Here is a 19536-nt window from a genome sequence, read left to right on the forward strand (position 1 = left end):
ATTTTTTTTTTATAAACTCTCCCGATTAATGTAAATTTATTGTGACTCAATTTATATCTTAAACATATGGTCACTTCATAAAAATATTCTTGGCTCCGCCACTATAGTTAATGATTGTTGTAAATGAAAATGAAAATGACTTCAAAACTATTTCTAATTGACTATATGATATTGGTCAAGTGGGAACAACTGACCTCCATAAGAAAAACAAACGATGGAAAAACCCAAGTTCGAATTTGATAGAATCACTTCATACAAAGGACGATAACTAAAAAAAAATTGCTCAATCCCACAGGCTAGAGATTTGTCTCGCAGACCCTCTCTAAAGGGACGAAGTTATGAAGATACCTTCATGAACTCGTTGAGGTCCAAAAGCTTTAATTACGGTGAATTTAGAATAAGTTTGTCTAATAGGTGCAATATTGCACATGTTAAATAACCGAAATTACCAAGTTTTTACTGAAAAACAATAATGATTTATTAAAAAAGGTATATATTTAACACAACATGTACAATTTCTAATGTAAAGTTACTAATTCTAAATTTGCACATGAAAGAAAAACCCATTTAAAATAAATATAAAAATCTTTATTTTCTTAACTTTAAAAGTGTAGTCAATTGATTAACTAAAAAAATTGAATGATTAAAATGGAGCAGAGTTCAAATTAAAAGATATAAAAATGATAACAACATCAATGATTGAGTCTCTAAAAAAAATATCAATGATTGAAATGAAAGGATAAAAACATCACCATAAATGACCAAGAAACTAAAGTAGTAGTACTAGGGTATGATATTTCTCATGAGGAATCAGTATAGTCCCTCCGTCCCGGAATATCTGACTCATTTACTAAAAAAAGTGTCATAAAATAATTGAGTCATTTCAATTTTCAATACAACTTTCATCATTCCCAATACAATATAACTCTAATTAATATTACTTTCATCATTCCCAATTCAATATATTCTACTTTTCTCTTTATTTATACATTTTTCTTAATCTGTGTGAAAAATCAAACTGACTCAGATACTCCGGGACGGAGGGAGTAATAGATATGTGTTGGCAATATAATGCGAGAAAAGGACAGAATTGCACTCACTCAAAGTCATAGGTAGGGACAATGTTAGTACAACATGTAATAAAAAATAAGAAAAGTTTGCAACATAAGGAAAAAACACAAGAAAAGAAAGAAAAGGTCATCTACATCAATGTCCCACCTCCAACTGCAAAATGCACACCAATTCATTTTCATTGGTGAGCTTCTCTTTCCTTTCACACACCCCATCCCTTCTTTCTCACATACACGCGTAAATTAAAAATTTTTGATCCTTAAGTTAATGTTTAGGTCCTTTAATTTTGATTATTTTGGTGTACCAATTTTTATTTTTTATTATTTTGGTCTTTAAGTCGCAAACGTTAGATTATTTAGTTTCCTAAATTATTTTCATTTTATTTGTCCCATAAGTCCTAGTTCAACTAGCAAAAATGTCGAAATTGTTAGGCCGGACGTCATGACCGGGGTTTGAACCCCGGCACCTCCACTCTGTGTGTGTGAGTTTACGATGACTTTGCTATTTCTTCTATGTACCAAAAAAAAAAGTACTAAAATGCCTAAAGTTCATATCTTAAAGGATCAAAGTGAAACTATTTTTTTGTTTTTTTTTTTGACAATTGAAACTATTTTTTTTTGTTAAAAACCAACTTGTTTAACATTATAACTTAAGGAATCAAAATGAAATGAAAAAAACTTAAAGGGACCAAACCAAAACCAAAAAATAACTTAAGGGACAAAAAATAATATAATTTAGCCTAAATTAAAATAAAATATATTCTACAATCTACACTATGTAGTTACTGTACCATACCAATGCAATCATATATATCAAACTATACCTCATATATAAATCTTAATCTTAATAATATACAAACATGAAGCAACAAATAGCAACTTTTTTTACACCAATCCAATGTGGCACATCCTCAATCCAATGTGTCAACTTCTTAAGCATCCAATGCCAAATCAGCACATCTTGAAAGCTCATTTTATCATCCAAAATAGTAATCCACATTTTTTCACAATTTTAAAATCATCAAAATTCAATTTAGAGTATAAATATTTGAATGTGTTAATTTCCCTCTAAGAAATGTCATTTTCGGTGCTATTATATAGAAAAAAACAAATGGCCAATTTGAAATGAAGGCCAATACATACCCAGCCCAACACTAAAGTCCAACCCTTTATCAGATTTTTTTTCAGAACATTAATTGCAAACAACTAAAAAGGGCTGCTTTTCCCCTATTCTCACGCTGAATTGCTGAAACTTCAAACCAAACCCTCAAAATGAACACACATCAGCTATGAGACAAACTTCACTCAATTCAAATTCAAAATTCAAATCCTCCCCTTCAATCTCTCACTCTCTCTCTCTCTCTCTCTCTCTCTCTCTCTCTCTCTCTCTCTCTCTCTCTCTCTCTCTCTCTATCTACAAATTCATTCTCTCTTTTTCCTCCTCTCTTCTCTTCTGTTTCATTGTTTCCAAATGCGATTCTGAATATCAATCGAAATCCTGTCAAAGTCGAATTTACGAAAAAACGCACGATGGCTGCGAAGGTAAGAATTCTAAATCCATTTTTGTTTTTGAATTCATGATCCATGTTCATGTTCAAACTATATAACTGTTCTTTTACTCCCTCTCCCTCTCCCTCTGTTTGTTGTTGTTGTAGTTATGGAATATCCAAGTTCAAACTCTGTCTTCATTTCAATACAATTGAATCTATAAGATACCACATATACTCCAAAGTTTTCCTATGATTTATTTATTTCTGATTTTTATTTTAGATTATTGAGTTTTGATTTTTGATTCTTGATGTCTGATTATCAACATTTGAGTTTTGATTTTTTTTTCCCTAAAAAAGAAAAACCATTTCAAGTTTTGATTTTCATTTTACATTATTCATCATTTTGTTTGATGTCAGTTTTTACCTTGCTATTTTGCAGATTATACTAAAGAATAAAGCTAATTGTTATTTTTGTATTTAAGTGATTTAAATGATCCATGGACTTTTTATTGGTGATTTATACTTATTATGATTATTTATTATGATTATAATGACTTTACCAATCTCTGTAAGCTATATATACATACCATTTCCACATAAAATTTTATAAATTCTATATATACTTATCAACATGCTTTCAATTGTCAGTTTCTGAAGGAGTTGGTAATCTTTTGATACATGTTCATTTGTTTGTTTTGATGGACAGGTGCCACTGTTTTAACAGTTATTTGGACAAGTGTGACTATATATCACGAGCAAGGACTTTACGTCAGTCTACAAATATTGACATTATGAGCGAGGACTTCATTTTAAGGTAACTAAAATTGCTCCTTTCGCCATTTTTGTTGTTGTTGTTGTGATTTGATGGATTAAAATTGAACTTTAGATCCTATGAAGCCAAAGAAATAAAAAAACCTAATCTCTGTATCACATGATTCACATGTTGTGTTTGTTAGTATGCTTCTTTGAAGGACAATTGTTTTGTATTCTTGATCGTTGAAAATCGTTTGTTATATCTTTTTGATTAGAAATTATAAAATCTGTCACTAAAAAAATTGTCCATAAATGCTTCTATTGTTGTTTTAGTCTTATAGCTGACATTGGCTGCATGTCTACTATATGGCATTGTTGCACATGCCTTGATTCTTTAGTTAAGTGTGTAATTTGATAATTTTTTAGATTAGTTCTTCAATTAAAATATTGTGCAATAGCAAATCAAGTCATATGCCATATGAAATAGGTATTTTATATAATATTTGCATGTGGAATTCTCTGTGACGGCTTACAAGTTACAAATGTGATATGTTTGGGAATCTTTTAATGATCCAATATCATGTCCAGACTTGCAAAACTGTTCAGGAAATTACTATTAAATAGCCAATTCATGGTTTGAAGATTTTAGTATAACCGAGTGTAATTTTGTAATCTAAAAGTCTCTGTGTCAACTTTTGGTTTTGAATAACCTTTTATGTTGATTATTAAGCTTTCATGAATCATTCATACAACCCTATTGCATTACACTATATTGGTTATTGTATTAATTTAGTATCCCTATAATAAAGACTCAACTTATATTTGCATGTACTTATATAGAATTTTTAGGTAGACAATGAGAAGTTGTAAAATCATGAATTATATATTAGGCTTAAGCAATGATGAGAACAATTGGGCAGGTTTGTGATCGATTTTATATACTAAACCAGGTTATTTTGATTAGCATCAAAACCTGATATTTTTTAGAACACAGTCTTGAATAACTGAAGGTATTTGAATCGATAAAGTTGTTAATTACAATCCATAGTTATTCTTCTTCCTTTTTCACATTTAGTTTATGATGTTTTGAGTTAATTTGTTTGTGTACAGGTTCTTTCAAGAAGATATCAAGGAAGAAGAATAAGCAAGGTGATATTTGAATTTCAAAATCTTAACCTGTTTTTTTATCAGATCCGAAATTACCCATCTCTCTGATGAAATTTGTTTTCATTTGTTATTTAATTATCATATCATTCATCTCTGAGTATCGATATTGTTTGGTTTTAATCTACCTATTTTAGTTTCAAATATATAAGTTGTTAGTCTCAATATATCATCTCCTCTGCCAATTTGATTTTGATTGATATTAATATAGAACCATTTTCTTTTTTATTTTAGGTTTAGTTAAAGGTGGACAAATTATGAAGATCTCAAGATTTGGAGCAATGACAATTTGCAACAGGTTAATATTAATATATGAATTTGGGTCGTTCTTTGTAATTGTTATAATAATTGTAATCATTATATTATGTTTACATGAAATTATTCATTGGTCCTCTATTTAGATTTTATACAATTTAAAGTGAATTCAAACTTTATTGTGAATTGCTACTTCGAGTATTGAATGACAATAGATATGTATTACTGTAAGAGTTTATGACGATTGCTATGAAGGAAGAACTTCTTGCAATTTTGAATCCACTTTCAATTCAAAAGCATCTTTTTATTAATTTATTGAAACAACTCATTTTCCATTTACCATGGGATATAGAAAAGCTATGAAATTTAATTATATAGTACAAGAGAACTAAAGTCTGTTGTTTTGCTTAAGGCATCTGAAAGAGTAAGATAGTACAAAGGTTACATACACTTAATAGGTTGTGGAGATATTGAGAAAAGTTCACAATTGAATTCCTATTTTGTAGTTTTTCTGTGAGTGTACCATGCTCATGTATCATTGTTATTCTTACTTATATCTCCACTAATAGATTTGTGAATTGAGGCTTCTTATATCTGCCATCTTATTGTTTGAATTCTGCATTAATAGATTGCAAAATTGATGTTACTTCTTATATCTAAAATAATATTAGATATACAGTTTATAACCCTGTTTGGATTATTGAAAGCCTTAGAATTATTGAAAGCCTTTGTTGCTTCAAGTTTATGTTTCTGAATGGCCTTAATCATGTTGTTTGGTATACTGCAGATTACATAAATATTTAGTTTTTCAAATTTTAGAGCTCATACTTATATGGTTTATTTGAAGTATGAATTGTGGCTGGTGAAAAATGGCAAGGTGAAAAAGACATATCTTCCTCCCTTTTATCTGAAGAAAGAAAACCGATTTGGAGACCGGAATGGTCTCATTACTTCTGAGTCGCCTATGGATTCCAGGTATCATAAACTCCTCTGCTTCTGTTCATTTTTAATTTCAGATATAAATGACTGATTTTCTATTTTCATTTTCATGCAGTAGCTTTGCACTTTAGGAATATCAAACTTTTTGTTCAATATTGTAGCTTTGTTGTCCTGTTTGAAATTAAAGTAGAACAATTTGAAGGAAGGTTTGTGCTTTTTTACAATGTTTGTTAGCCTTTGCTTGGTTACTTCGATTGATGATTGTTTCATTGTGTTAAAAATTGGGTTGATATTCATTTGGTTGTGATTCCAAATTGGGATTCCCATATGCAACAACATTAAGTTTTGAATTTTAGGCTTTGCATTGCTTTACCTTCAGACTTCAAGTTTGATTCCTGAAATTAAGTATGCTAAACAATTGCTTTTTAAATTTGCTAGACCTTGCACTGGTTTGTAATTTTTTATTGTGTTGACTTTCATTGCTTAATTAATGTAAACTTTATCAACTGGTTATATAGTAGTTCATATGATGGTAAGGTTAACCTTAAGGGCAGTCTTGCCCCTGTTTCTCGGAAAATGTTATTTACTAATGTTATGGAAGGTATTTTTTTTTTCATTGGAAAGATGACATGATTTTTGCTTTTTACAAATGCTTTGACTATGGAGTAAGTCTGTTTTTTTTATTTTTTAAAGAAGGCTATAAATTGAACTTTGATGATTAGCTATAAATTGCAACTGCTTTCTTTCTCTCTATTTTAACTTTGAAGTGTTTAGTAGGAATAGGATCTACTAGGAAGGCTCTATGTTGAATCTTGGGTAAGAAGACTTGGTAGATTAGTTAACGTACAAGTGGAGTTAGGTGCATGCATGGAGGGAGTTTATCTATGAAAGTTTATCTACGAAGGACCAAATTCAATGTGCATTATTTTTTGAAAATCAATTTATCCTACTGCTATCTTAATTTAGATTTACATATGTACTGTCTCTTTATAATGGTGATGTAAATGAAACCCTCTTACACTTCCTAATACTATGTTCTTTAGAAATTTCTTTAGAATAGACAAGGCTACTTTGTGATTACACCATTGTCATGTATCAGATATTTAACGATCAATTAAATTGATTGATTGGGATGAGATTTCCCTTTTAAAGTGGAAAAAAATTCCAAAACACGGGAGGCTATGAATATTTGATTTAAGTTTCTGTTTAGTAAAACCTAAACATATTCTCAAAAGACATGTGGTATATAGGTATTATATATTCTTAATACTTTAAATTATGTAGTCATTTAATCATTATTGGTCAGGGTTATGTAATTGCTTTAAATTCAATTGAACTATGTCAAATGATGACATATTTGTTCTGATGATGACAACATCTTATTTATTTAAAAAGTGCATTATATGTTTTTATTTTGGTAATACGTTCAGAGTAATATTTTGTTAACGCCACAATAAATATTTTTTTCGCCCCGTGCGTTGCACGGGTGGAAATCCTAGTATTGTCACATATATGTTTGTGTTATGTTACATTACATAGTAGTATATACTCACGTAAGCTTCCACACAGTTCCAAACACTAGCATAGCCGTAGATTGTGGGATTGAAAACAAACATTATACATACCACTTTCATTCCGACTCTCTGGAAGGTAAAACCAAAACAACTTCATAACTGTGTTTGTTTGTTTTTAACCGGTCTTTGTTTTCATTATTATGTTTGGTTACGTTACTTGTTTTGAATTTTCATCTTTTGTTTTGGTAAAGAATTGAGTTTTTAATTGTTTGTTTTACACTCTGTGTTTATGGTGTTGTTGTGTTAACTGTTGAGTGATATAGAGCAAAATTTAGGTGATTTTGTTTTTAGATTCTCTGACACCGTTCATAGGATTCCGGTGGAACAACGTAGGAAAACAAAGTTGGTAGCTTTTTTGGATTTTAATCAATTTTAGCACCACCCTTTATAGTTTTTGCTAATTTCTATAAGTTTTGGACTTTTCTGGAAGTTTGAGTACTTTACTGGAAATTTTCAATTTTGAGACTGGGATTTTGTTTGTGGTACTTGATTCTCAATTCCATTTTTGTCTTTAGAAGGATAAGGTTGTTGCTTTTGAATTGCCTTCTTTTTTACCTATCTTTCACATTTGAGGAGTGAGTGTTGCATTTGCTTTCCTTTCATGTACTTGACACAATCTATGTTTGTGGACCATTAGAGTCTCAAATATGTGTTTGTCTTCTCTTAGTTATACAAGGTTAATTTAAGGTTTGAACCAGTATTATTGTTTCTAAATCCCTTTTTTATGTTAGTTAACATTTAACAAAGCTTTAGCAACTAGAGAAACTCAAGTTGAAGTTTCCTACTTTAATTTCAAATTTGATGGCTTGTGTTGTGCTGCTTTTTTTAACCTTCTTCATTTCTTTTTATGTACTTCACACACTAAAATTTCTGTCTATTTTAGATCTGTGCTTAAGCTGAGGTTGTAGGGAAGTTTATTCAAGCAGTGTTTGGTTGCATTTGGTGCTGGAACAGTGAACTCTAGTTCTTCTTGATTTTTTTCAACTGGTAATGAGTCCTGTTTTGATAAATAACTTATTTAAGTGCTTTTATCATAAGCGTCATGTAGAAGCTATTACTATAATCTATATGCTGTTTTCTTAAGCTATTCTGGAGAGTTTATGAAAATAAGCTAAAACCTGCTTATGGACATGTCACAAACTATTTCATAAGCTCTCCTAAACAGCGTCACGTGTATTTATGTGTAAAACTCATAAGTTCATCCCATTAGACCCTCAATCAATCTAACTCATGTTTTTGGGTTATTGTATTTTAAAACTTTTCTTAACATAGGGTGACTTGATATTCTTGAAGTTTACCTTTTGACTTTTTGCAATTTTGTAGGTTCCTATTGACTGTGATATCATGGAATCTCCACAATCTGTTGTGTCACCATTCAAGAGTTCTGTCTTGGGACATGGTGAGAAGTATAATTCTGATGTTTTGACACAAAGTTCTAGTCCTTTGTCTAAAGACATTGAGGTCAATGGAAAAGAAGCTGTTGCAGTGTCGAATCCAGAGGAATTTATTGGAGTAGTTGATGTTTACATACATCAAGCTAGGGACATTCATAACATCTGCATATACCATAAGCAAGATGTTTATGCTAAGATTTCTTTGACTAGTGATCCTGAAAATTTTGTCAATACCAAGATTATCAATGGAGGAGGAAGAAACCCCGTGTTTAACGATAACCTTCGTCTAAGTGTTAGGACCATTGATTCTTCTCTCAAATGTGAGATCTGGATGCTTAGCAGGGTGAAAAATTATCTTGAAGACCAATTACTTGGTTTTGCTTTGGTACCTTTGTCTGAAGTATTGATGAAAGATGGAAAACTAGAGAAAGAGTTCTCTCTTTCTTCGACCGATCTATTCCATTCACCAGCAGGTTTTGTTCAATTGTCACTTGCTTACAATGGCGCTTCACCAGATGTTATGGCAATTTCAGCAATGCCTAATACTGAATTGGACAGAAACGGCACCGAGAAAGACTCCGAAAAAAGCGAGTCGCACGTGAGGGATTTAGATAAAATAGAGTTCCCAAATCCAAAAATTGTAAATGAAGACCACTTAATGGTTTCAGAATACTTTGGTACTGATAGCTTGGCCACTACTGATACTGAAAATCTTAGTTCAGAAAAAGGTGTTCAACTTGTGGAAAGCTTCTCAGCATGTAGTGTTGAATCTGTTCAACCTCCTAAGGTTGCATCTCCACCTAGCAGTAATGGTGTTGTTTCCTCTTCAGTGGCTGCAAGCTCAGAATCACATGCTGCTACTAAATCTTCCAATCAGGAGCAAATTTCAGGTACAGAAGAGAAAAGAGTTGATCTCAAAGACGGCGAGAGTGATTCCTCGAATACGTTGCTGAATGAGTCATTTCCAAAACCTGTTGTGAGTGTGAATATTGAGCCAGAGCCAAAGATGGTGCAGCAGGATATAGTGGACATGTACTTGAAAAGTATGCAGCAATTTACCGAGTCATTAGCAAAAATGAAGCTTCCTATGGACTTTGAAAGTGGACCAACTAGTTCAGGAAACTCAACCTCTGAACAGAAACTACAATCTTCAAAGAGTAGTAACTCACGTGTGTTTTATGGTAGCAGAGCTTTCTTCTGAGACTTTTTCCAAGGTCACTTAGTTTTTAGTATTAGTAGTGAAATTCAATAATGTAGTATGATCATGATCCAGTGTGGTTTCTCTCTTATGTACTCTCTTTCTTGATTATGTTGAAGTTAACATGGAATCTCTTGATTTAGTATTTTCATGGACATGGTCCTATCTTAACTACTACAAGAACTTTTTTCTTCTGTCTTGATGTCAATAATTGAGAAATCATATTTCATCTACAAAAAAAGTTCATGCTTTGTATGATGTGATCCCAAGTGATAAAGTGGTCCAACATTCACATGGAGAATATTCACGTTGATTGGACCATACCATCTAGCATGATTTTACTTTTCATCATATCTTCCTATATCATGAGTCCATTCACATGGATTTTCTCTTAACTCTTCAAATCCATTCTTCATGATATATGTAGTCCAACATCTTTATTTGAAATCTTTAAAGAGTGTCATTAGGTTCATGGTAGATAGAAAGGCAGAGTTGATGTTTTTAGGAACCTCAAAGCTGCAAAATTTAATGGTGAAACAGAAACGGCTTCTTTGTGATCTAAAGAAAGAAGCATGTACAGACCATCACTTATTAAGGAAGTTCTGTCTCTTAATTTTAGAATTACATTTGGAACATATCTTATAGGGCACAAAGCTATACATATCAGCAATTTCAGTATTACATTTCATCATCAATCCTCTAATTATGGTTTCAACATCTAAATGAGTCATGGATCAACTTCAACAGTAATATTTATGAAACAAATCATCTAGTTATGGATTCAACTTAGATCACAGCTATAAACTTAAACCATAATAATATTTACAATCAAACAAAAGTAGTAAATAACATGTCTTCCTTAGAGAGCATATGCACCTGAAGCATGCTCCAATTAGGACATTAAATGGAGTAATATAGAAATTAGAGGCTGAAAACATGTCTTCCTTAGAGATTCTCCCTAGAGGCTGAAAATATGTCGTCTTTAGAGATTTTTCAGTCTTAAAAGAAAGCTTTACCACAATTTTCATAGCATCATCCACAGATTTAACATCCACCACAAAATCACACTAATTAGGACTTGGATAATAAACAACTTCAAACGCTACATTCTTTTTCTTACTTATGTGACAATCCTTTAATGCTGAGATTGAAGATTCTACAATAAAATGGAAATCCAAGAACGATGTCAACAGTTACAACAAATTACATACCTAAATTGACATGGACATCATCATCTACTTTGACATAGAATTCAGATTCCAATTTTACAACACCAGTAGAAAAGAGTTTGAAATTCTTTTCCGTTTATATCTGTAATTATTTGTAATAATCATATTCGGGCCATTAATCAGGCTTGTTAAGTATAGCGCAGTCAATATAAACGGATTAGTATACACAATCTATTCAACATTTAAAATTATATTCATAATTTTTTTCTACAAATGCCATTGTTTCCTTCCCATTTCTCCGACAAGCAGTATTTATTCAGAGTTCTAAAAGTTTCTTCTTTTAAGGTGCAATGGCAATGATCCTAGCTCGTCGTCGTTCAAAGCAGAGGGTCTACATTGGAGTTTTGTAGTTTTGAGCTCTTGTTTATCATATGTAATTCTAGATAACTAGTTTGAATATTAGAAAAGGCTAATTAACAATACATTTCTATGATCCTCGTTGTGACATTATAGTTGACTGATTAGTTAACTTCTAAATAACTAACTAGCAATCATTTTCCACCAATCACTTAAAGCAAGATTGTTAGAGAAATAATGAATCTAATTGTTGTTTCATGTACTTGTAAAAGTTTACATGAAAGCGAGCTTTGGCGCAAAAATAATGTTGTTGTCTTATTACACAAGACACTTTTCATTTGTATCTACACAACAGAATTGCATCAGTATACTCACTCTAAATTTTGAAAAGAAAAATAATGCTTGTAAGTAAAAACAATGAAGTCGGAGACAACTGTTACAGAAGTTAAACTAATCTTCACTGAGTTCCTAATTGTGACTGGAGACCAATATTACACAGATATGCCAATGAAGATACCTCACTTGGTGCTTGGCTCATTGGACCTATTATGGTTATGAGGCAACGAGTCAGCACCTCTAGGACTGCCAAGGTTTAGCTCTATGTCAGGCAAAGTACCACTCAACCCTGCCATTGAATTATTCCCAGTGAATCCGTCATGCTTATCATTCAAAACTTTTGATGAATCTGATACAGATAAATGGTCATGCTCATGCCTGACTCCCTGCATAGGAATGAAGGAGGAAGTTGACGGTGGAGGCTGTAATTTAGGCAGTGTAATTGGCATTAGAGAATGTGGAATTTGTTGGGGGGAAGAACTCTGAGAAAGTCTAGGACTTTTTGTTGGGGGGAAGTTGATTTTTTGTTGGGGGGAAATTGATGGTGGAGGAGGAAGTCGAAGGTGCAGGTATGTTGTAAACTTCAACCTGCCAAGTATTGACTAGGTTTGGATTCTGTGGGATATGGTTTGGATGGTTTGGATTCTGTGGGATATTAGGTCCATCCCAGTTAACCTATGATAAAGAGATAAAAAATTGTAAGAATCAATATCAATCATTTGAAATATTTGATAAATTATATATAGTATATATGTATTTAGACATCAAAAGTTTCTTATCGATTAATAACATGTGCCAAAATCAAACCCACTTGGGTTGCCTAGTGGTATTGGCTTGGGATCTGGGAGTGTGCTCCTCCTTGAGATCTCATGTTCGATTCTCTCCGGTGCCAATTTAGGTGGGCTAATTTAGCTTCTTCAAAAAAACATGTGCCAAAATCAAGATTCTACTTAGCATTAGGAGTATTTACAATGAGAAATGCTTAGAAGGTTCTTAAACTTCATAACTATTTTTTAGTGAATATCACTATTGCAGCAAGTCAAGTAGGGAGTTACATATAAAAACGGGTGTGATACAAACAATCGATTCTAAAATGTAATCTGATTACATAAAGTATACATTAAGTGTCATGAGATATCTATCAAGTGCAAGAACAAGGGAATTATTAATGTTAGAGATGGAGATTCTGTAACAATTTTCTGTCTCTTAATTTTCAAATTACATTTGGAACTTATCCTACAGGGCACAAAGCTAGCCTACTAAGTTTCATAATTTTAGATATCTAAATGAATCATGTATTAACTTCAACACTCATATTTATCAATCAAATAATCTTATTATGGATTCAAATTTGGTAAAAACTATAAACTTGATAAGAATATGCACTTGAAATATAACAAGACCAAAATAAGATAGCATAAGTACCTCAAGCATGCGCCAATTAGGGACATTAGAAGAATCATTAAAGACAAAAGAGATTGTCCCTTTAGGCTGAGAATATGTCATCTTTGAATTTGAAGATTCATCTTTCTTCAAAGGAAGCTTCACTCTCATTCCAGATTTCCAACCAATCTTCATGGCATCGTCAACAGTCTTAGCATCCACCACAAAATCACGGCAACCACTAGCTGTCGGATAATACACAACTTCAAACACTGTATTCTTCTCCGCCAGTTCCGCTGCATCTAAAACTGCAATCTCAGTTAAATTCCCTCCTTCTTTACCCGCTTCATCTGTAGTGAACTTGGTATTCCTGCGAATTCCGACAAATATCTTTCCAGCAGAGTTTTTAATGAAAACAACAGAATCGTTGGTGACGAGTTTCTTCTCTTGTACAAAGTAAGACCAGCCAGTATGTAATCTACTGAGTTTCGCGTAGGTATAAGTGTACCTCCATTCTCGGCTTTTAAGGTCGGTGACTGTGATGCTCTGAGCATAGTCACATAATTCGCGGTTCGTTCCGGTACGCGGTACGGGTACGGGTTCGCGGTACGCGACAGGATAAGAATTTGGTACGTATAGGGGTATACAGCTTCGGTACGCTCCGGTTCGTAGTAGTAATAATACCTAAATAAATATAGTGAGCTATAAAAAAAAAGTATTTTTTTACCTAATTTCTTCTACCAAGTTTCTCATTCTCCACTCTTTGTTCATGTTCTTCTCACTCAGTCCTCAACTCATGGTGATTCATTTTATATTTACTTTGTAGTCTAAACCTTTTTTTTCAACCAATCAGCGGTAACCATGCTTTGGTACGCTTGGTTCGCTGGTTTGTGCGTACCAATACGCCGAAGTACCCGAATTCGGTACTCACGTACCAATTCGCAATTCTCCCTTGATTACAAGAATTATGTGACTATGGCTCTGAGACTCGTCCAAATCAAGCTTGGGCAAGATCAAGTCAGAGCATTCACGATGTACATGTAATACTCTTGTACAATCTGATTGTGTGAGAGTCTTGACATAGGAAACAAGATTGTTTACATCGTCGACTTCTTGACTGGGAACCACAGGAGGAGGAGGTTCTTGGTCAGTTACGGGAGTTAGGAGCAGTTTGGCAAAGACCTCTTCGGTGTGAGGATCAACAAAGAGATCAACGGCAGAGACGATGCATGGAATGGATGGACGGTAACTATCAAGAATGGTGATTGTGGCAGCGTTAGGGGAAGAACATGCATGCTCCAAATGACCTTGTGGGAAGTAGTAAACTTTAGAGTGAATCTTTGGAATCTTGACGTCGGGGCCGGCGCATTTCTACCATATTTTGGGGTCCACAGAAGGTGGCTGAGGAAGAGACATGGTGGAGCTATTGCAGGGAGTAATATTGGGTTGGGTGTATGATAGTGAAAAAAAGAGCGAGAAGTAGTTAGTTACAAAATGTTTTAAGTTTATTTGTAGTGTTTCAGTTATAGATGATTGCATGGATTAAGCTTATAATTGAGGTAATCTTGGCCAAGTTTTTAAGTTAACATGAGTTTGTTAGTTATCATGTATGAAAGTAATCTTAAGCTTATAAATGTGTATCATAAGCATGTTTAAATTGACATATTTGAACTTCTTTAATGATAGAGCATTGCTATATTTCGCGAGAGGAATCCTCATGAGAGCATCATGAATACAAGCTTAGCAAACGAAAAGGCAGAGCCTACCGGAATACACGGCGTAACGGCGGAATGGCGAAAAACACAGAAGCCAAAGCCATTAAAATGTGCCAACTGTCTCGTGAACTCATTCGCCGTGCATTTCTTCGCTATACGTAGCATTATTGTTATTGATATAAACACCTGTGAGATTTTTACGAGATAATAAAATCAACTTATGACATGTTTAAAAGTTGTTTTTCACTTCTCAACTTATTTTTCGAAGTTCTCCATGACAATTTATGGAAACAACTTATAGTTTATATAAAATAATTTGACTTCATTTCATTGATCTAAAATAGAAGGCGAGAGCAGGACAGTTTTATAGTTTCTTTGATCTTCATTTCTTTTTGAACATAGACAGAAGTTAGTTGGGCTTCAAGTTGAATGTTTCTTTTAATAGATTTGTCGTTGGTTACCAAAATCCACGTACATTATGTTGCTTTCATGAGGATAGACTTTTAACATCTCGATCTTTTTTCCATGCAAGATAGACGGGGAGAACCAAGCAATACTGAGTAAAACACAAGCTTCTATACCTACATTTGTTTGTATGTACAAGTTATGTATAGTGTAAGCAAGCAGCTGTTACACATGTTTCATATGATGTAGTGAGTACTCTGGGAAATTTCAAATATCAGTAGCCATGCGTGTTTCTTTGACGGAAAGGTGCAATGATTTAGGCTGTTCCATTCTATTAGATAGATGTGCTTGGATTGAATAACTTTCTTTCTTATTGTTGTCTTTTTTAGGCTGTTCCATTCTCCTTCTATTCTGCTTCCTTTAACAATATACATGTGTGTGCATACGATTCAATTTTTCCTATTTGGGCTTACTATCATCGGCAAATGGAAAAGTATATTCAATATTTCTCAAATGCAATTGAAATCTGATACAATATTATATTGGATAGTATTTGTCCTTTTTTTATCCATCTACTAACAAAAATTAAAACGTTAACAAATTTAATGTCTTTAACTCATTCATTGATCAACATTGCTTTTACACATCTTTAATCTTGTAGTTTTTCTGTTTTGTAAAAGTCATCCCTCTCTCCCTTGCTCTCATGGTCCTTTTATGTCCAAAACTCAACTCTCTCGCAAGAACCGGCTGGAGGTTACTTCAAAAAGTGACCTCATAACTTACCCCTTCCCAAACTTCCCCTTTTAGGCGGGACATTTGAGTCTCCTTTTATCTAGCTTCGCGAGACACACAATCCTCTTAGGTTGTCTGAGGATTTCTTGTGCTATTTATCACATGATGATCCATTCACCAATTACATTTCATGTCCTCATTAAAACCATTAGAAAATTGCACTTTACGCAGCTAGTGATTGCTCAAAGGCACCTCAAACTTATGGAAATAACATGGTCTACAAATTAAAAGAGAAGAATCAAATGCACGACAAAAAACTGTTGAAATATATAAATCCCCTTAAAGTATAATAAAGGAAACATAAATAGTAACGAAAAATTTAGCGTCGCAGGAAAATAAATAAATTTTAAATATGCTATCTAGCTAGGTGAACATTTCTCTTGGAAAAATTCTACGTATTAAACTGATCTCCTGTGAAAACTATTGCACCTCAGAAATCACTAGATAGTATCCTCCAGCCAAAATTTACAACAAAACCCATCATCTACAACTTTTGTTCTCATGGGAACTCTGTTCTGGTTTCAACTGAAAAAATAACACCATTAAGAGTATGAAATTGTATTCACTTCCCACAAATTCATATTACAAACCATACATGAACTCCAACAAGCAAGTCATTTACACATTACCAGATACATCCAAAAATCAAGAAAATAAGAAGTTAATCCTTATGTCAACATCTTTAAATCATCAAACATAACCATAACAAACAAAAAATAAATAAATCAGCGAATATTGTAGGAGTTTTAATCATATTACATGGATATGACTCAGTCGAAGAAGACAAATTAGCAACATATAAGAGGCTAATAGACCAAGAAGAAGTGTACATGAATAACCAGGTCAATTTATGCAACCTAGAGCTTGTATGGATCACAATACATCAAAGACCATTTATAGTACTGGTTCTATCAAAAACAAGTTGAATGTAATTGAATTATTCTCACACTTGAAATATATGGGAACAAATAGAGTTAGTATTTTAGTTCATACTAATAAATAATATTGATATATCTCACATATAATTGAGAACAAAATGTCAAACTAAGGACCAGACATCAAACAATTCTACTTGCATATAAATAATTTCACCTCTTATTAGTTAGTTCAACACTTAATGACAAAGTCCAAAATTATGGTTTCAACTTAAACATAATACCATTTAAGAGTACAAACATGTATAAACTTCCCCACAAATTCAGATTACAAGCCATATATGTATTCACACAAGTAGGCCATTTTCTTTTTATCAGACAATAATACAAAAGCTGATACCAATCAAAAGGAAAATAAGAAGGAAAAAAAAAAAAAAAATCAATGAGACGATTCCAAAACTCATCAACTTAACGCAGGCTCTCCCTAAGAGTTTTAACGCTGCTGCATGCCCAAGGTTCGAATCCAGGCTTGGGCATGCAGCAGCGTTAAAACCCTTAGGGAGAGCCTGCCGCCCATTGGGGTCCCACAATGCTCGAGGGATTAGTCTCCGCAGTTGCGCGCGGAGGATACCCGGTTTACACCCAAAAACTTAACATTTTAGCAAACATGTATATAAGGAAAAAAAATTAAATGAGTTAGACAATATAATCAACACTCCATCAAACATAAAAATGGAGGCCAAGGGAAACAAAACATAAAAGAAGGCAAAAACCAAACCAGAAAAATTGTGTTTTACAAGTTGAAAGGACATTTACCTTAATGTGGTAAGATGTCAACCTTTGCTGATGGTGCATTTTGAAGCAAAAATTCTACTAATCCTTTAGGTATGGATGAAGCTACTAATTCTATTTTAAGTGACTTCAAGTTATACAAGGTAGGGAACTCAACCTTCAATAAATCAGGAATTAAGGAAAGAACCTATAATCAATGATGGAAGACTTTAAGTCAGCAAGTATGGGAGAAAAGATGTTGTAATAAAAAGTGAAAACTGCTAAATTTTCTCAAACACAATCATTCACTAAATTACCTTAACAGTTATTGAGGTGACTGACAATGATTTGATATTTGCCAGCTCAACCAGCCAGTTGAGTAGAAACACAGGATTATCTGCGGAAGTTAACCACATTCCTGCATTAAGATTTACATGTTCGATAGAAGAGAGATTGCTATTGCTCGCACCAAGTTTCTGAGAAGGAACATGCCCACAATAAACAAAGGTACAAAGACTTGGAGTGGATAACTGAAATTTCATTGCCGACATGGAATCTCCAGTTTGTATTGTTAAATTTGCTAGTGTGGCACTCACTATGCAGAGGTTTAAATAATCACGAACTATACAACCGGTAATGACCAAACTATTCAATTTGTTTAAAGTCGAAAAGGGATTGACACGACCATCATTGCCGACACAAAAGATATAGCGATGTAGAGACAAGTCGGTTAGTTGTGGTAAATTCAGAGAATTAGGAAATAAATTTTGATAAGAATAATAGTCAACTGTGAGCTTAAGAGTGGTTAATGTGTGACATGAAAAGAAGGAAGGGGGAAATTTTGGACTAAAACAATTGACATCAACTTGTAATTGTTGGACATTATGTGAGAAAGCATATTTCAAAATTTTTTTGAGTATGCGAGGATCGATTGTACCCGAACGGTGAAAATCAAGGGCTAGCAGTGAAGTAGTGTCATTGCGAAGAGACAAAACATGAGACACAAATTTGGTGAAACCCTTGAGATTCTTAGGAAAGTGTCTAGAACTTAATTTAAGGGAGGAAAGATGTTTCCAGAGATTGTTCCATCTTGAGGACAATATGCATGTTTGGACTGCATGTTTGGTGTCCAAAAAAGAGAGTATGTGAAGTAGAACACAATCAGACAAGTCGCTAAGTCTGTCTTGGTTAGGGTTAGGGTTATGGTTATGCCTCTGTCTCTTCATTGTGATTGTCTCACAGAAAAAAGAAAAGCAATTCTGCAACTGTTGATTTCACGATTTAGTTGGAATCAACAAACAACATAGCATCTCAACCTGAATTCATATGGAAACAAAGAAGTGAGAAGGGAAATGGGATTGTTGATTTCACGATACATTGCAACAAACTATGTTATTTTTGGCAAATTTTAGGGTACACTAAAAAATTCAAGATACCCTACACCAAATCTCTAAACTAGTACGAAAATGGGTTTTTTTTCTTTGGAAATAAATTATTTCCTATCATTAACAATTGTAATAATTAAATCTTATTTGACAAAAGTGCCGACAAATTAAAATTTAATTTTTCTTAATTTTTGTTACGGATATATAGTAGAGAATATTGACTATTTTTTATGATAAAATGTAAAAAATTTAGTATGATTCTCATAAGAAATGAAATGATATTTTTTCTAAAATATAAAAATTGATTAATAACTCTTTATTTCATAAAATGATCGTTAATTTATAGATTTAGAAAGCAAGAAAATTTGTTTACGATTATGAATGAAATAATGAAAAATCCACCTTGAAATTTTTTTTTGTCTTCCCTTTAAATATTGTTATAGAATTGATAATTTATATGCATAGATGTTTGAGACTTTTAAATAGTAACAAACCATGTTAATCTTTTACC

The 19536-nt window shown here is 32.9% G+C and overlaps 2 protein-coding genes, 1 long non-coding RNA gene and 1 pseudogene across 9 annotated transcripts; 2 read left to right on the forward strand and 2 right to left on the reverse strand.

Annotated features, from left to right (window-relative positions):
• The first annotated feature begins 2288 nt into the window (after nucleotides 1-2288).
• LOC146925119 (uncharacterized) lies at nucleotides 2289-6751 on the forward strand. Of its 3 annotated transcripts, none has more exons than XR_015010401.1 (7): nucleotides 2289-2612; nucleotides 3267-3374; nucleotides 4424-4462; nucleotides 4712-4775; nucleotides 5580-5707; nucleotides 5787-5877; nucleotides 6446-6751. It is a non-coding gene; the product is annotated as an uncharacterized LOC146925119 (long non-coding RNA). The 3 variants fall into 3 exon arrangements; XR_015010402.1 differs by having other exon boundaries at nucleotides 5790-5877; XR_015010403.1 differs by lacking the exon at nucleotides 5787-5877.
• Nucleotides 6752-7194: 443 nt separating this feature from the next.
• LOC146925120 (uncharacterized) lies at nucleotides 7195-10238 on the forward strand. Of its 3 annotated transcripts, none has more exons than XM_085710084.1 (3): nucleotides 7195-7321; nucleotides 8129-8232; nucleotides 8569-10238. In XM_085710084.1, exon 3 carries the CDS (start codon nucleotides 8590-8592, stop codon nucleotides 9838-9840), a length of 1251 nt encoding a protein of 416 aa, XP_085566210.1. In that variant the 5' UTR covers nucleotides 7195-7321; nucleotides 8129-8232; nucleotides 8569-8589; the 3' UTR covers nucleotides 9841-10238. The 3 variants fall into 3 exon arrangements, with proteins under 3 accessions (XP_085566210.1, XP_085566212.1, XP_085566211.1); XM_085710085.1 differs by having other exon boundaries at nucleotides 7319-7932; XM_085710086.1 differs by lacking the exon at nucleotides 8129-8232.
• Nucleotides 10239-11597: 1359 nt separating this feature from the next.
• On the reverse strand, nucleotides 11598-14512 carry LOC146925121 (auxin response factor 17-like; annotated as a pseudogene). Its single transcript, XR_015010404.1, has 4 exons — nucleotides 14043-14512; nucleotides 13125-13628; nucleotides 12237-12374; nucleotides 11598-12199 (listed from the first exon to the last, which is right to left on the reverse strand). The product of XR_015010404.1 is annotated as an auxin response factor 17-like (transcript).
• Nucleotides 14513-15868: 1356 nt separating this feature from the next.
• Nucleotides 15869-19144, reverse strand: LOC146925122 (putative F-box/FBD/LRR-repeat protein At4g13965). 2 transcript variants are annotated; one of them, XM_085710990.1, is made up of 3 exons: nucleotides 17958-19144; nucleotides 17686-17818; nucleotides 15869-16519 (listed from the first exon to the last, which is right to left on the reverse strand). In XM_085710990.1, exons 1-2 carry the CDS (start codon nucleotides 18864-18866, stop codon nucleotides 17687-17689), a joined length of 1041 nt encoding a protein of 346 aa, XP_085567116.1. In that variant the 5' UTR covers nucleotides 18867-19144; the 3' UTR covers nucleotides 15869-16519; nucleotide 17686. The 2 variants fall into 2 exon arrangements, with proteins under 2 accessions (XP_085567116.1, XP_085567115.1); XM_085710989.1 differs by having other exon boundaries at nucleotides 17686-17848.
• Nucleotides 19145-19536: the final 392 nt, after the last annotated feature.

Source organism: Medicago sativa, chromosome 5 (assembly GCF_051527215.1).
Source record: "Medicago sativa cultivar Bolivia chromosome 5, Bolivia_mono, whole genome shotgun sequence".
Taxonomy (NCBI): Eukaryota; Viridiplantae; Streptophyta; class Magnoliopsida; order Fabales; family Fabaceae; genus Medicago; species Medicago sativa.

Bases quoted from the DNA above. Each gene is read 5' to 3' on its own strand.
- LOC146925120 (XM_085710084.1), top strand. From the start codon at position 8,590: ATGGAATCTCCACAATCTGTTGTGTCACCATTCAAGAGTTCTGTCTTG.
- LOC146925122 (XM_085710989.1), bottom strand. From the start codon at position 18,866: ATGAAGAGACAGAGGCATAACCATAACCCTAACCCTAACCAAGACAGA. The intron at 17,849-17,957 runs GTAATTTAGTGA...CATTGATTATAG, and splicing joins TCACCTCAATAACTGTTAAG to GTTCTTTCCTTAATTCCTGA.